The sequence below is a fragment of the Gymnoscopelus braueri genome (assembly GCF_963280865.1).
Source record: "Gymnoscopelus braueri genome assembly, chromosome: 22".
Classification (NCBI taxonomy): Eukaryota; Metazoa; Chordata; class Actinopteri; order Myctophiformes; family Myctophidae; genus Gymnoscopelus; species Gymnoscopelus braueri.
The window spans coordinates 22,771,329-22,788,917 of NC_137624.1; the positions used below are offsets into that span (position 1 = coordinate 22,771,329).

Genomic DNA, 17,589 nt, shown 5'->3' on the forward strand with positions numbered 1-17,589 from the left:
GATTTCCCAATAGACCACAAAATGTCCACTTAACTTCCATTTTCACTTCCTGAAAGACTCCCATGCAGAAAAAAAGAAACAAGATAGATGGTTAAAAAAAATCACTTTAATGAATAAAAGTATATAAAGTATATTAAAGCCATTACAAAAATGTACTCTCTTCTGATTCCTTTATTCAAATTGAGGCCAAGATACAGGTACTGGATTCAGACTTCAGAATGAGCTGATGGTTCTCACAAGCTGGAGCAGGATTGAAGTATAAAAACAAATAACCTGCAGCTTTATATTTTGTATGATACTACTGAATTAATATGAAAATGTAAATGTTTACATATAATATGACATCTATTTAAAACAATGATACACACAAGATTCTGGATTTGTTTCCATATGCTACACCTGAATTTCAGATTTTTGGACCCTGCTCAGGAGGTAGTAGACTACCCCGAGTTCTGGAAACCCATGGGAGGAGCACAACAACGTAAGCCCTATTTCATATTTTTTTGGCCTTCTTTTTTTTTCACAAATAGTGAATAAGCTCCCAACACATTGTATCGCGATGCGTTGCATTGTGAGTTGTGACCTGGTAGTTGTTTTGCAGTTTATTTGAGAAATTGTTGGGGAAAAAATGAATATTTTTAAGAATGATTTAATTATTTTAAAAGTTCTGCTTACTGTATAATGATATGACCAAAATAGATACACCAGGTTAATGTTGTGGTTAAAGTACATATAGCTACATCTGCAACAACAACAACAAAATATGTAAAGAACAAAATCAAACAAAAAAGAAAAAGAAAACTGATAATAAATGGACGCATACATTTTTAATTACATACCCCCCTCCTCCTTCAGGGGTGATTCTGGTTATAATGGAAACAAAGAAAAAATTATCAAAGATGGCTTACGCTTCTGAATTGAAAAGAGCCATTAGACCTAGAGTTGTTTGCGGTAACTGTGCGACCATCATCTGCCATTGCATTTTCTATCTTTGACATGAAAGACCGCTTGAAGGTTTTCTTAAATTCATTGCCAATGAACACATAGATGATTGGATTCATGAAGCTGTTTGCTGCAGCCAGAGTGCCCCCCAATTTCAGCCCAGTTTCAATTACTTCCCGGCGGTGTTTATGCAAGTCAAACTCAACCAGAACAAAGGTGTGATAAGGAACCCAACAGATGAAAAAGGACAGGATGAGCGCAGCCATGACCTTGTAAGCCTTTGTAGATTTGATGGTTAAATTTCTCAGCTTCATACACAGAATTAAGCAGCAAAAGACAATCACCAGAAAAGGAACCAGAAACCCACAAACGAATCGAATCAGAGCCACTGCCTTGTGTCTAGAGATGGACATGTAGTCATTGTAGCACTTAGTCTCAGACCCGTGGACTTTGGTTTGTCTGTAGACCAGTGCAGGCAATGCCAGGGCTGCAGAGAGGGTCCAGATGAGGACCACCATTCCAGATGCCTTGGCCGGTGTCCGGTGGTTCTGTGACCACACAGGGAATGTAATGATAATACAGCGATCAATGCTAATCATAACCAACAGGAAGACACTGCTGAACATGTTGAGAAACAGGGCAAAGGAGGTCAGCTTACACAACGGCAGTCCAAAAATCCAGTTTGAAGTGACCGCATAGACAGTATCCAAGGGTAGACAGGCACAGAACACAAAGTCTGAGATGGCCAGACTGAGGTACCAGGTGGTGTTGACAGTCTTTTTCATTTTCCAGCCAGACATCCAAATGACCAAAGCATTTCCTCCTAATCCAATCATGGATATAATGACATTGATTACAACCAGAAGAACATCAGTCCATAAGGACTTCGTGCTACTGAAAGTTCCGAGATCCGTGCCACCTGAAGATGAGTTGTAATCGGTTCCATTGTCTGAAACATAATCTCCATAATCATAGTCTTCCAATCCCTCCATGTATTTATTTCTCCTAAGGTATAGAACAGAACTTGTAAATATATAGGAACATACACAATTATAATGATCATACGGCCTCACAATATCTATGTTTCAGTACATAAAATGACATTTTCATTAGCCAGAGAACTCACCTTACTGTACAAAATGTATCAATGTGAAAGGCAGCTACCACCACCAGCTACCACTACCTACTGTGTTCTTAGAATCTCCCTAAATGTGTGCTACTTCTACTTCTACTACTTCTACTTCTGCTTCCTGGAGGTTGGTAACGTGCGCAATTTATCATTTACAGTATATAGCCCTGTTCTAGTTTCTAGTTAATCTTCAGATCTTCACACCTTGAGACCATGTTGGACTATATTTAGGGACTGAGGGGAGGGACAACAACAACAGAGAAATGACTGTTAAAACAACATCCCTGTCGTTTACACATTTTCCAGTAAATAAACACCTTTTCAAAACAACTGTGATCTAATATTACTGTCACTTCTGCACTCTATTCCTGTTTCCTTGTCTATGTCTGGACATGGGTTAACTTGTTCTGCAGCCCCACCTAACAGTAAGAAATATAATTTCCCCTATACTGGACACACTGCAAGCTTGACGTCAGTGTTTTCTTACTTACTTACTTACGCCTATTACCCCTTCTGGGGCTTAGGTCGTCGACAAGAGTTCTCCAAGCATCTAGGTCCTGAGCCAACATCTCCAGCTGTCTCCAAGTGTGGCCCATTTTCTTGGTATCTGCCACCAAGTCTCTGCGCAAGGTATTTTGTGGCCGTCCTCTCCTTTTTTCCCCTTGGGGGTTCCACTTGAGGCACTGTCTTGTGGTGTTCGAGGCTGGTTTACGTAGAGTATAGCCTATCCATCTCCAACGCTTGGAGGATATCTTCCTCTGCTGGTTTTTGGTTGGTGCGTTGCCACAGTTCTTTGTTGCTGATGGTGTTAGGCCAGTCGATCTGGAGGATTCGTCGCAGACAGGTGTTGATGAATGACTGGATTTGGTTTGCGGTGTTTACAATGGTCCTCCGATCCATGTCTCAGCACCATAGAGTAGGACTGACTTCACATTGGTGTTAAAGATCCTGATCTTATCTGGAGCCAGCCACTGTTGGCCATATGTTTTGGGGATGCACATCCTTGACTCAGTTTTGGAATAATATCTTTAATGCCTTCTCATCCATTTGTCATATAACAATTGAGCCCAATCCAATAACTGCTATATTTGGAGTTCCCAATGATGATGTACCAATTACCTCTCCTCAGGCCAACTTCATAGCATTCTCTTCACTTATAGCCCGCAGGCTTATTCTCCGCAATTGGAAATCAGATAAACCTCCAACGTTTACGAGTTGGGTCAAGGATGTGCTGTCCTTTATACCATTAGAAAAGCTCAGGTACAATAGATACAAGTCTCGCCGAAAATGTATAAAGGCCTGGTCCCCTTTTATTGAGTTCACCTCTGTCTTTTCCTACAACTACTGGAAGTGATACTGTATTTTGACTCAATAAGTGTTTTCATTTTGTTCCTGTTTACTGTGGTTTCTAGAAATACTGGTCACTTCTCTAACTGTACTTGGATGTGTGGTACCCTATATTTGCCAAATTCATTGCTAACTGTCTGGTCTGGATATGCTAAACCCCCTTAAAGGGATACTTCACTTTCGGGCCGGGGACACATTTAAAAAAAATATTAAAAATAAATGAAAAAAGTTATGGAAAATTCATGGCCCCCTCACACATTAGTAGGACACTCTAATGCGTGAGTGGGCCATGAATTTTCCATAACTTTTTTCATTTATTTTTAATATTTTTTTTAAATGTGTCGGCGGCCCGGAAGTGAAGTATCCCTTTAAGCTTATTAAGAACTTTTCTTTTTAATTTTAATTTCATTTATTTTTTGTATGTGGGTTGTATGGGGTTGTATGTCCTTATAACTGAAAATACCATAAATAAAGTTGTTAAAAAAAAGAAAAAGATCCTGATCTTTGTTGTAGGTGTGTTTTGGGGACCTCCAGGAGGGCCTCCCCTGAGGACCTCAGGCTGCGGGGAGGCTTATAGGGAGGCAGCAGCTCCCTACCTAGTAGAGCACATAAATACCATGTCAAAGCTCAGTCCTTGCTGCAGCCGCCCTTTATTGCATGTCCATCTATCTATCTCTCCTGCCATTTCCTGAAGAAAAAAAAAGTGTTTGTCTTGGTGTTTAGCTGGGATCTTTTACAACTTGGGGGTTTCATTGTCCTTTATTTGTGCACTGTGCAGGTGGGAGAATGTTTTGTAGATACAGCAATAGAGCGCAAAAGTGATAACAGGGTCATTTTGGGGGCTCAAAAAAGATTGATTGATTGTTTGATTGATTGATTGAAACTTTTTTGTGCATCATAAAAGGCTTTAAAGAAAAAAGGGTAATCATAATCACTAAACTGCAGTGATTCCCAAAGTTGGGTCCGGGGACCCCCAGGGGTCCTTGAAGGGGTTCCAGGTGGTACCCAGCTAAATGTATTATTAATATAGCAACAAAATCAGTTTAACCACTTTAACCACATAATCACATCTATCATGATGCAACTTGTGAGCTTGTAGACCTGCTAATTTCAACAACAAAAAAAGAGCGTGTCTAAAAAATAATATTTTTGAAACATTTTAACAACTCAAATCTTGCATTGGGGTTCCCTGCCACAAACTGTTTTCAAATGGGGCCCGAGGTCTGCAGCCAAATTACATATCAATTGGGGGTCCTTGACATTGACATGAGAACGAATGAGAACCACTGCACTAAACTACTCATATTTGCCCTCTGGCGCCCCCAGCCCCACTAGCCAATCACACAGTCACTGGGGACGTTACGTTGAAGCTAACAGCTCTGCAACATAGCTGAGTATAGTGTTGCCATGTCTGCTTATTATAAGCGACTTTGGGCTAGTTTTTCTGTAAAAGTTGCGGGTTGTGTTATTTTGGGGCTTATTTCTAAAGTGTAGTTGCTTTTTTCCTATTGTTGTTTAAATCAGTTGTTCTCAAACATTTTCATGTCAAGGACCCCCAAATTAATTTGTATTTGTCTGCGGACCCCCCATCTGAAAATAATGCCAGGGACCCCCCATACAAGATTTGTGTTGTTAAAATGTTTCAAAAAATATTCCACATTTAAAAAATATTAAATAGCCAATCTACAAGCTTGTAGATCTACCATTTTCAAATAGCCACTGGTTTAAAGTGCTCACGTCATGTCATGTGACCTAGTCGCTTCTTATGGGCTTGTTTTCCTGGTTGCTTATTTCTCTCTCACTAACCTGGCAACACTGGCTGAGCGTTCATGTCTCCATAGGGTTCATATCAGGAAAGTGCGTCACATAACATTTTGATCAACATGGCGGGGGTTATCATCGCGAAGAAGTGCATCAGTCCTCTTGTGTTTCTTAGGAATAGAGTTTCTGTTCCGGAATATATTGCCCAGTGCTGTTACCACCAGAAGGTAAACTTAAACATTAACGTTATTATGACATGTGTTGTTGTTGTCGCACACTGTGAAGAAGACAACCTGTTTGTTACGTGTAAGTTGTGTAACTGTCACTGTGTTTTGACAGGACATTTAAACCTAGGTAACTGGTAGAAGTATTGAGTTATTTAGTTAGACAGTTCACAGTTCCATTTGAAGGAGATTTATAAAACGCTAGTTCACCTCACGTTTGTGTTAAACAGGCAGCCAAGCCACAAAACAGCTGTCACTTGTGCTAAAGAAGACAAGAATAAGTCATTCTTGTTCAAAGCTGTGTCACCATGACACAGCTTTGAACAAGAATGTCTTCTTCACCATATTTGATGGCTTTATATCAACATGATTCAGTTAAAAGAACCATAATGGCTTTAGGTTTAGGCCAAATGATGTAACATGTCATGTAGTAGGCTTACACAATGTATTTCAATGTCATATAGGTTAGCCTACATGGTGAAATGATATTTTGCATAATAATGTAGCCTAGGTAACGTACTAACTAACTAATAGTGTAGCTGTTATCAGTTCTCACTCTTCATGAAAGAAAGAAAAAACTATTGCAGACAGGGACATTCAAGGGATTGTTTTTTCTTTTAATTGCCCTATCAAATATAATCTGTAGATTGTATTATGTATATGATGTATTATTGATGTATATAAGAAATACAGTTTCTGTTTCACAAAACATCCGTTAATATTGTATGTAGATGTCAACATTTGAGAATATTAGGTTTATCCTGGCTGCTATTAGCTGCTATGTGTTTCTAGTCATATCTAATGGCAAAGTCAGGGAATTTTACCATCCATTTGGAATGGAATCTGTTTGTTAAGCTGGTACATGATGTAACATTACATTATGCTGACAGAACATGTGTTTGAACAGCTTGAATGTATCTGAAGTGTTGTTATTTTGGAGAGCATTACATGTTAGGAACTCCTTTGATTCTAATACTAAGTATACTTTGATAATCCATAGTTTAATCTTCACTGCAACATTGCAGTGCTACTGAGACGCCTCTTAATCACCCAACATAGGATTGATAAATGAATACATAGGCCTACGTAGGGCTAATAATGAAGTTATAGCCAAACATTGGGTGACCAGATGATGCAGCATGTACTGTTGGTAATCTAAGATTACCTACAGTACATGCTGCATCATCTGGTGACTACTAATCTCTTTCTAAATCTATAAATTAATGCTACTTTGTGAATGTTGTTTAATATTCCCCTCAAGTAAAGTCAATTCATGTATGTAAGTTGAGACGGCTTATTCTCATTTGTTCAACCTAGTAGCTAGGTTTAAGTAATTTAAACTTATTTTTTTAATGATAAGCCTAGGAATATGCTTATTTTCATACACACTTTAGTTATCAGCATCAGCTGACAACTAGGCTAGTAAATGTGCATTTAACAATGCAGAAAGATGTGCCCAATAGGTTTGTGTCATAAGCTTAAATATCTTCAGCACTGTTTTCAGAATGACTCAGCAGAAACTGGGGGAGAGGGTAAGTTCGAACGGAGGACAAATTAACTATAATAGCAGACAATGGAAACCTGTCCTATCAGTTTGATTCAGTTTCCCCTTAAACAATGCTAGTTTCACAACTGCAACAGCAGCATCCTGTAATTTGTCATCACTGGATGGTATAGCCTCAAGAAGGGGCTAAAAGGGCAGTTATTATAATCCCCTTTAACCACTATACTTACTTATACTGAGTTATAACTAGTTTATAAGAAAATGTCTTCCCTTTAAACTGTCCCAAGGTGGTAGATCATTATGAGAACCCAAGGAATGTTGGAACATTGGACAAGAAGGCCAGGAATGTTGGTACAGGCTTGGTGGGGGCTCCAGCTTGTGGTGATGTGATGAAACTTCAGGTATTTCTTTTATTATTTATCTGATAAATATCACATTCAGGGTTTTTTATTTATTTATTAGATTGCCTTCACAGTACACCTGGATGTGCTTGATTTCTGTATGGTCACATAAGCTTTTAAAAACATGACCAAATAATCCTTCCATGGACAACATGGCCCTTTTATATCCATTCATAGGTGACACATATATTCATGTATATTCTGACTGGCGCTAACATGGTAATTTAGGCATTTTTCCTTGTTGATTCAGGCTATTCATGAAAAAATGTGATGCGAGAATTTATTTTAGCAATCTGTTTAGTCGTCAAAAAGGAATTGTTACTATTCCTTCCTAACATTGGAAAATGTATTTTGTGCATGTATATTAGACTAACAACTATGTAGAGTAAAACAAGACTTTATTCAACAGATCGAGGTGAATGATGAAGGGAAGATTGTGAATGCCAAGTTCAAGACATTCGGCTGTGGCTCTGCCATTGCCTCAAGCTCCCTGGCGACAGAATGGGTGAAAGGCAAATCTGTGAGTTAAAACACACACACACACACACACACACACACACACACACACACACACACACACACACACACACACACACACACACACACACACACACACACACAGACACACACACACACACACACACACACACACACACACACACACACACACACACACTGAATGGAATTGATTGTGTAGCTCATGGAACCTCTTTTGTACAGGTGGAGGAAGCCTTGACAATAAAGAACACTGATATCGCCAAAGAGCTCAGTCTTCCACCAGTCAAGCTTCACTGCTCTAGTAAGTCTGAATCTGAATGTGCTTATTTGATTTCCTGAAAGTTTTCAATGTTTATAAGTTATATAGCTTTATAGTGGCTGTATTCTGTTCTAGCATGCTCGCTCATTCAAGTTTCTGTTTGCGCCTTTCCAGTGCTTGCGGAAGATGCGATTAAGGCTGCCCTGGCTGATTATCGTCTGAAACAGCAGGAAGACCAGCAGGGGGCAGTCACAGCCAGCAACTAAAAGTGACAGTAGCCCTGCATCATGCATTCTACTGCCAAGGAGAGAAACAGAAGTAGCCCTGAATCTCTAGTTTAGCTTTCTACATTATTCATGCATGCGTTTTAGCACACATACACCCTGAACCACATTTAGACTGCACAGTATTACATTTGATCCCTGTGGCACCCTGGTTCTAACCATTTCTTAGCCTGTCACATAAACGCACAATGGTCGGGTGATTGGTACAAAGTCATGCCTTACTTCAAAGAGTGAGAGCAAGCATATGTTGCAACTTGTAAGTTTATATTTTGAGAAGGTCTTGAAGCAGTAGTGGTAAATATTGATCGAATTAAGGCTGACTCAGTGTCATATCCACACACCCTAAGCACTGATTTTTGAAATGCACTATGGCAGAATTGGTTAAAAACCTTTTAAGGGACCAATAGGCTGGTTGTAGGATTATAGAAATGCCTCTTTGGGAACCTATAATAATACTTGTCTCAAAAATATTGTTTGTTTTTCCTGAATTCTCTGATGTTAAAGAAGGCTGGACAGCCAAAACATTATAAAATAAAAGCATGGAGAGCTGGAGAGTGTAACACATTTTTCTTTTGTTGTTGGTGTTGAACGCTGGGATCAGCAGCTAATCATACTGGTGTGCATGTGCTTTTTCATTGGATACTTTTTCTTGAAGAATAGTTTATATTAGGGCTGGGCAATATGGATAAAATCAAATATCACAATATTTAACAAATGATCCATAGTTTTCTTTTTTAACATTTTAATAAATAGCGAAAATAGATCTACAAGCTCAAAAAACGTCATGATGCATTGTGAGCTTGTACGTCAGCTATTTTTGTTTTTTAAACATTGTTTAACAAGAAATCCATGATCAACAGGCTATAGTATAGGCTACAAAATGAATGACTGATTCGAACTGATTTCCAGCTGTTGTCTGTCCGTGAGGATGTTTAGGTAGTCTAACAAACATTCCCATTCCCAACAAATCCATTACCACCCTGTACAATAATATTAATTGTGCCAACAAATCAGATTTTTACATAATCTCGCCGTCTCACCTCATCTTCATCCAAAGATTGTAACAGGTATTATTTTTTTGATCCATGACACTGAAACAAAATGATCAAAGTCTACAAGATCCTGCAGCATTGTTTTGTCAGAACATCCCACAGAAAATATTTACAGAGCTGTCATGTGGTTTACCTATAAAACGTCTGCTTGTGGGTTCCAAATGGAACTGAAATATGATAAGTATCCTTGTTTCATAATGGCTAGAAAGCAGTTTTTTCTCCTGTGATCAACTGAAGCACAGGAGGAGAGTCTTTGTGAATTGATGTGGGCCGTTGGTCCTGGTGAACTTGTGAGGCAACAGATGCAGACTCATCTGAGACATCCTTCTCTAGGCATGCCTGTTCTTGAGGGATCAGAGGCATCTCTGGGCTAATGGTTGCTCCAACCACTTCCCATGAATCCGACAGCTGACATTGCACCTGTTTCTCAGGTGTATGGTTGTCCTGAAGGCTGTCATCTCTTTCACTGTCTTCAGGACTATGATCTGCTGCTTTCTGACTGGAGTCCTTTGGCTCTCTCTCATCAACAGGAGTTTTGTTTGGCGTCCGAAGGTTTTTAGCCACCCTCATAATATCTGCCTGTAACTGCTTTCGAGAGTCCATTGGCCCACTTTCCTGACCAATAGATGGCTTTTCTGGCACTTCATTAAATGGCTTGGTACCTCCAGTCTTGTCCCTCTGGTCCACATACATTTTGGGGGGGAATGCTGAAGGGTAGTAGGCATTGACTTTTTGTCTGCGGCTCATGAAGACTGCACCACAGATAATGAGGAGAATAACAACGAGAAAGGTGATGCCAACAAGAATAATGAGTAAGTTAGACTGCAGGAAGTCAGCAACTTGATACAGGAGGATGGTATTCATATGAGTGGGGGTGGGAAATGTAGTTTGGTATTCAGTGGCTGGCCTAGTGGTAGCTCGTAGTGAAGAAGTTGGAACCAAGTAACTTGGCTCCTCTGTATCTGCACTTCCCTCATCTGCAATGTGGAAAGGGAGGGTTGTGGCCAAACTGCTGCTGGACCATAGAGCCACAAACAGACCAATCAAGTGAAGCGCCATGAGGGACATCATTCCATGTAGGATCTGCAAATAACAGAACATGTCATCACAAAGTTATCTGTGCCATGGTGATGGTTTATTCCTTTGCGCCAATGATGGAATAACATTTTGCACCCCTGAGTAATTTTGGATGGTTAATAAAGTATAATAGCATTGTTTTTTTCTGCTGATCTACAAGTTCACAATGCGTCGCATCACGACACATTGTGAGCTTGTAGATCTGCTATTTTCAAACGGACAAAATATATATACAGCTGAAGTGGTTACAGTGTTTTGTAATAATAATCAAAATCTATAGTAAGTAACTAGTTACTAAAGGTTTCATATAATTGTAGAGGAGTAAAAGTACAATATTTTCCTCAGAGATGTAGTGGAGTAGAAGTAAAAGTATTGAAATTTGGAAATACTCCACTAAAGTCAAAACAAACCTCAAAATTGTAATTAAGTAAATGTACTTAGTTACTTTACACCAGTACTTTCATCTTGATATAGTAGTGTTGGTCATTAGGAGGACTTTCCTTGGACTGTCTAATGTAACCACAGATCCTACCCCTTCATTCTTTTTCCATTCCATCTGTGTGCAAGCTGGCTCACAGGAAGGTCTGCTCAGCACTCATCAGGAGATCAACACTGGATATGCATATATATTGCGTTGAAAAAAACGTAATAAGTTATGACAATATCTTCATAGATTGTCAATTATAAAAATATAATCCAGAGCTATGACTTAACTTTTGTCTTCGGTCCAGTTTAAAGTTGACATTAAACTCTATTATTAGTTTTAATTGAAGTATTGTGCCCTGAATTGAATACATTTCTGAAGGCATTGTGATGCTGTCACATCATCCCGCATAGTGCTCATGTGAGTTAACATCTTGTGTTGTTACACTTTGGTGTAAAGCTTCAGTGGAAAAAAAAAATCAAAACAATACAAAGCAACTTTACAATGAAAAGGCATTTATACTCACACAAAATATCACCACACACAAAGGCGTCTTCTCTGGAACTGTGATTGGTAAGTTGAAAATGGCCTAGGAAAGTGAACTGAGGGAGAAGGAAGAAAAGACTTTTGCCTGCTGTGTCTACCGTGTAACTTGTACAGTTTCAGATTTCAGGCTGGGGCTTTCTCTGGATGGTTGTGAAAAAAGAAGTTGTTAGCCATGAAGACAAATCCCTCCTTCCCTCTCCAATGTTCTCCTCCCCCTATGTCTTGCAGTTCCACAGTGAGTGGCTGTGCTCTGGCCTACACACAGATTGTTCTTGTTAGGTAGGAGTTTATGAGGCGCAGTGGGGGCAGGGGACTCTCCTGCTCTCCTGTCCTGGCACTGGGTATGCAATGCCAGAAACAATACACAGACAGTAGAATTAAACAATGGTTGACTCAGTTCTGGGAATAAGACGGAGGTATTTATACCTTTGGATAAGCATTATGCTACTATAATGCACACTCCCCCATTGATTTTGTAGAAATCCTTCAGGAGCATCCTAGTACGTTGCACAATAGTTCACAGTATTTTCATTTTACACAGATGCAAATGGATGACGCCATTCTACATCTCCTCTTTCATCCCCCATCTTCAGTAGGCTACTTCTACACACCAAAATCCGGAGTGTTAATTTAACTCTGAGTGTCTACAAATGTACCTGGCAGGATCCAAATTAACACTCTGGATATGAGGGATGATCATATGGCTCCTTTGACTGAAAATATGGTCCATACTTTGTACCGCTTTGTCTCTGACACTGATGACTTACAGCCGACCTGCCTTGGCAGAAATAGTTAGGCAGCTCTTAAGAGTGACCAGCCCTCACAGGAAAGAGTTAATGTTTCCTGTGCAGACATAAGCCCCATACCAGCCCAGAAAAGGTGGAATTGAGAAGGGCACATGCTGAAGGTGTTCTTTCAAACAATGTGGAGGGTGTTCTGCAAAGAGGCATCGAATTAAACATGAGCAATGTGTGACCACTTTGGGGAGAGTGAATATGTGCAAGGAAGTCAAAATGAGTGTGTATGTTTATGAGCGCATGTGTGTGTCTGTGTATGCAGACTCAGAGATATCCTAATGCATTTCAAGCTTGTGTATCTGGCAAGTGTACAATGTTTGCAATCAATCAAGACAAGTCTAACTTTATATGGTCAAGAAGAGGACCATGAGATGAGGTCATGCATTCTCCATGCCTCTATTTGTCTCCTGCGTTCTGGTTGATATTAATTTGATTCAGTTTAATCTACTCTCCTTTGAAAATCACATTTCCCACATGTTAATACGATAAGAATGCACAAGCCAAATATTTGCAACTGACATCAAAAAGTAGGGTCTTCAATGCACATAATGACAAACCAACCATTTCCTTGTATAGTTCACTTGTGATTTTATAGTTAGACAGGAAAGGACTGAGGGAAGTAAACAACATAGCTGATCAGCCTTTCAAACAACTGCAGCACTGAAAGATATGGCTATTGATATATGAGAACCTAAAGACAAACTCAGTATGCAATAAACAATTCTAATGCTTAAATATTTATACTCCGCCGTACGACGATGTTGCGTGTCGAACATAGCTATCTATAAACTCATAATAACGCATTGCATTGTGACACGTTGTGAGCTTGAAGGTCTGCTATTTTCTGTGTGCGATACCGGCCCACAACAAAGTATAACTCAGGCTTAATCTTTTTATGTTTTAAGTCTTTTGAAGTTGTCTTCAATGATGCTAATCAGACAAAGCTGAAACTAGAGGCAAGAGGCATGTGTTCTTCCTCAAACCTGGGCTCCAGATCCCTAGTATCCTTTTTCAAATGAAAGGAAGTGAATATCAATTTGAGCCAAAGGATAAATAAAGGCCTTTCATGAAGCCAGACATCTGTGTGCCCAGGGTCATGAGTTGTGGTCTCTGCAGCAGTGTTAGTTTTATGCATTTATTTATTTTTTGACTGTTCACACAATATAGGGACACGCAGAGTAACCTTATGTTTTCTGGGACCCTCCCATATTAAGATGACATTTATTAATAGAATAGAATTGAATAGACGAAGAGATCATTGCCCGTAACCTAAGAGTAAAAACTTGCAATTGTTCATCTCAGCATAAAGCTACTTGAATTACGAACATTATTTCATATAATGGTATGGTGTGGATTGAACTGAATTGCATTTCACTGAATATTATATGGAAGCTATACAGAAGAGGACACACACAGACATACAAACGTGCGTGCATACAAGCATGCACACCCACAGTTCAAAAATAAACAATTACATGCATACCATTAAGCAAGTTGTCTCCATATAATGAAACCTGCATATGAAGAACTACAAAACTAAATGAAAACATGGCCTTCCTGTCTCCTGTTAAGTGAAATAACACCAGGGCTCAGTATACGGGCTATGTTCCAAACATCTCTTTCATCTTTGTTCTCATCCTGTTTTGAATTCACTCTATTCTCTACACAGTAAACTCCAGAGTGGTAAAACTAACCTGTAAGAGTATAATTAACACTCTGAACAATACATGCATTTGATGTACTACCTACTCCAAATGCTGAGTACCTTCAAATATCTGGCAGTGTGTAGAGGCCCTAAGGAATGGTAAACGAGCTTGTAAATGTAACATACGATTGGTTCCGTCTTTGTGGTTTGTCTCTTCCTTCCTAGTTGTTGGGTGTGTAAGGTAGCCAAATGAACAGATCATCAGACAGAAGAGGAAGTGATTCAAAGAGCTAAAACAATTTCATATTCACAGGTCAGATAACCGATGCATAATTCAGACATCTGAAACGATATAACATACAGTATAAACAAACATAAGTTAAAAAGATGTCTTCATTTCTCCATACAGATTTTTTTAAAATACGTTTGTACTATTTGGGGTAAAAGGTTTTGAGCCATGAGTAGCTCTGGGTTCGATCCTTTTTTGTATATATACACAAATCAAAACAAAAATCGCAGCAAACTATATACATCTGAGAGCAAATACAGTCCTCACTTTAGTCTGCCATAACCTCATGACGACGGCCAATCAGTACATGCACTGGAATCTGATGTCAGGTGTGGCGCTGCATTTCAGCAACCCGTCTCTCAGGGGTCTAGTGCATTGTAAAGGGGATAGACGTCCTTGCTGCTTGGCTGCTACCGACCATAAGCCACTCTGACCACACTTATATTGTTTGTTGATGCAGCTTCCTACTAAATCTAAACAAAACGGTCGTTTTCTGGTAGGAAACTGTTCAGAGTGATGTTATCATCCATATCCTCATCACTGTCATCTTCTGTACTGGGCAGCAGGGCTCCATTGCTCCTTGGATTAGTATGTCTCCCATATGGACAGTTCTTTTCAGGCAGCAAGGCAGAGATACACACAAGCTCAGTCCCTTGCTGAGACTCCCTGGTGCGGTAACGGTAACGATGCTTGCTGGCTGACAGCTTGGTGCAGAGGATAACAGTAGAAACCATAAAGATAGTGGCTATCAGTGCCAGTACTGCAATGGCAATAAGGCACTGGTTAGCTACACCACTACGATGGTTTGTAGAGCAAGGCTGGACCCCTTTCTCAGAGGGTTTCTCACTCGGGGGTAATGTCCTAGCTGTTGGGAGGGATTTGGTGGTCATCTTGGGTATCAGAGGGAATACTGGCACAGAGGAATTGGTGGAGTTAGATGTCACAGAAAAAGGCAATCTTGTTGCGGTGGTGGAAGTTGTCTTAGTAGAAGGCTGGGGGTGAGATGTAGAAGAGAACTCGGTTTTGGTGAAGACTCCCACAGAGGAATTGGTGGAGGTAGGAGTGGGAGACAAAGTTGATGTTGCTTCAGTGGCACTGGTGGAGGAAGTTATTGTCACAGGGGATTGTGTTGATGAATGCGATATCTTCATAGAAGAAGACTTGGAGTGAGATGTAGAGGAGAACTCTGCTTTGGTGGACATTTCAGTTAATTTGATAGGCCATGAAGTGGTTTTGGCGTCCAAGGAAGATACCGATCCAAATGTTGAGTTAGTAGTAGTTGTAGTTGGTGACCCAGATGTCATAGTATGTACGGTAGTATGTTTGACTGCCTGGATGGGGGATGGAGCATTGCTGGAAGTGGTGGTAGAGGCCGTAGGTGTAAAGGAGGACTTTGATGTTGCTCTAAGGTGCAGGAAAGTAAGTTTCGATGCAGAGGTTGTCGCAGATGGGCCAAGCGGTGTAATGAGTGGTACTGGACTTGATGGCTGAACTGTGGGTTTCATGTTTTCTGAAACTTTCAAAGGAGTGTGATGAGAGGACACCATTCCAGCAGTCACTGCGGTTTGGGTGTTGCTTGCGTCTTCATTTTCAGCTGACAGTGATACATGGCTGTTTGGTGTTGCCGGTTTTGTAATAATACCCGTATTGTTAGGAGTGAGCATGGCTTTCGAGTATCCAGATGAGGTCTGATGGTTTGTTTTATGAGCTCCAGATCCGGTCAGATGGCTGGCCGTCTCACTGTGGTCCAGAGGTTTAGCAGTGATACTACTACTGCTGGCCTCTGGGGTGGTAACAATTTGAGACTGCACAGGGACCAAAATAAATACAACCCAGAGCAGTGCTGCATCCTTCCTAATGTTAGCTAACACCATGGTTCAGAGAGAGATCTGAAATGAGAAAATACAAATCCACATTTACTGGTGTTAGTAAGATAGGCACATGACATGAGTGATTCTCTTCTCATATAAATGAATGCCTATAAATCTAATCAAGGGGAGATCCATGCCTCTGCTTTTGATATAGGCCTATGCCCTCTGGTCATTAATTTTTCAATAAATTTGTATTTCATTGTAGTGCCAAATCACAAAAGGTTGTATCAAGACATTTTATGTACATATAGAGCAGAGATCTGACATTGTACCACCCTGGAGCAACCATTTTTGCAATGGTGGCAACAAAAAACTCCCACTCAACTGGAAGAAACGTCAGGCAAAATCAGGCTCTAGGGTGGGTGCCCATCTGCCTTGACCATGTCTACATTTCCCATAATTTCCTTATGGGAAAAGTAGTGTGATATATTTGATATTTATGTTTGATAATATCACAATTTAACAATGCAATTATGTATAAAAGTATGTTAACCACATGAACCCTAGCGTCCCTATTTTCGGCACATTTTCCATACTTTTCATCTCGATGCGACGCGTTATGAGCTTGTAGATCTGCAATTTTCGCTATTTCTCGTATGGCGAATTACATAGGGCTTCAGTGGTTATGGAAATGTCCAACCCTGCATGTCACCAACATCTTATGATGACAGTCTTCATGAGGAAATGACGAAATAATCTTTCATCATCGTTTTGCAGTATGATATATTTATAAGTAATAACTATTTATGAAACTAATCTAATCATTGGAATGTCTTTGAATCTATAACAAACTTGAGTTACAGTATGATCAATCTATGTAAGGGATATGCGATGTGTTCAAATACACAGACTGCCCTGATCAAAATAGGAAAGGAGGTTTAAGGCCATTAAACCTTATGGATAGGATTATGTAAAATGAATGATTGGAGTATAACATTTAAATGGTCAGTTTGGAAACAAAAACAACCTTTGGCCATTCAACACAGCAGGCAAAAGGATCAATATATAAACAACTTGAATATTTTCTGAAACAAACATTACCTTTCTGATGGAGAAAATGGAGGAGGCGCATGAAGATGTAAAGTTGGTTTCAGCTCATGTCAGTGTTTTTAGATCCAATGTGCATTTTGAAGCAGAATCTACCTGATATCAGAAACAGGAAATGTTGATGTCTTTCAACATTATCGAAAGGGTAGTCAGTGATGAAAAGATACTTGCAAAGCCCGGAGATTTAGTTTGTTTTTCAAGAAAGTATCTTAAAATAGATCACAATGACGAGAAGGAATCTAGACTGCCCAGTTAATTTCCAGCAAATACAAATATATAGATAACAACTTCTCTTTCAGAAATAAATCCATGTCTTAGCTATATCATTTGGCTTATTTAAAATGCAATTATGTCTTTTGGTATATTTCAATGGCCTCACTTGTCTTACCTCAGATGTAGAAGTAAAGTGTTGAGTTATGCTGCAATATTGCACATGCCTGCCCTGATGAGCGGATTGTGAGGGAACAGGAAGTATACTCAGTTCTTTAAAAG

General features: G+C 39.7%; 3 protein-coding genes across 5 annotated transcripts; all 3 read right to left on the reverse strand.

The window, feature by feature from the left end:
• Positions 1-86: 86 nt before the first annotated feature.
• LOC308077949 (chemerin-like receptor 1) lies at positions 87-2,158 on the reverse strand. Of its 2 annotated transcripts, XM_080418971.1 has the most exons (3): positions 2,069-2,158; positions 1,862-1,947; positions 87-1,765 (listed from the first exon to the last, which is right to left on the reverse strand). In XM_080418971.1, the coding sequence occupies exons 2-3, from the start codon at positions 1,932-1,934 to the stop codon at positions 894-896; spliced, it is 945 nt and encodes a 314-aa protein (XP_080275097.1). In that variant the 5' UTR covers positions 1,935-1,947; positions 2,069-2,158; the 3' UTR covers positions 87-893. The 2 variants fall into 2 exon arrangements, with proteins under 2 accessions (XP_080275097.1, XP_080275096.1); XM_080418970.1 differs by having other exon boundaries at positions 87-1,947.
• Positions 2,159-9,044: 6,886 nt separating this feature from the next.
• On the reverse strand, positions 9,045-11,548 carry tmem119b (transmembrane protein 119b). Its single transcript, XM_080419889.1, has 2 exons — positions 11,429-11,548; positions 9,045-10,484 (listed from the first exon to the last, which is right to left on the reverse strand). The coding sequence occupies exon 2, from the start codon at positions 10,470-10,472 to the stop codon at positions 9,603-9,605; it is 870 nt and encodes a 289-aa protein (XP_080276015.1). The 5' UTR covers positions 10,473-10,484; positions 11,429-11,548; the 3' UTR covers positions 9,045-9,602.
• A 1,229-nt stretch (positions 11,549-12,777) lies between these two features.
• On the reverse strand, positions 12,778-17,589 carry LOC308078084 (uncharacterized protein). Of its 2 annotated transcripts, none has more exons than XM_080419147.1 (3): positions 17,486-17,589; positions 17,092-17,193; positions 12,778-16,068 (listed from the first exon to the last, which is right to left on the reverse strand). In XM_080419147.1, exon 3 carries the CDS (start codon positions 16,051-16,053, stop codon positions 14,653-14,655), a length of 1,401 nt encoding a protein of 466 aa, XP_080275273.1. In that variant the 5' UTR covers positions 16,054-16,068; positions 17,092-17,193; positions 17,486-17,589; the 3' UTR covers positions 12,778-14,652. The 2 variants fall into 2 exon arrangements, with proteins under 2 accessions (XP_080275273.1, XP_080275274.1); XM_080419148.1 differs by having other exon boundaries at positions 17,092-17,222; positions 17,486-17,549.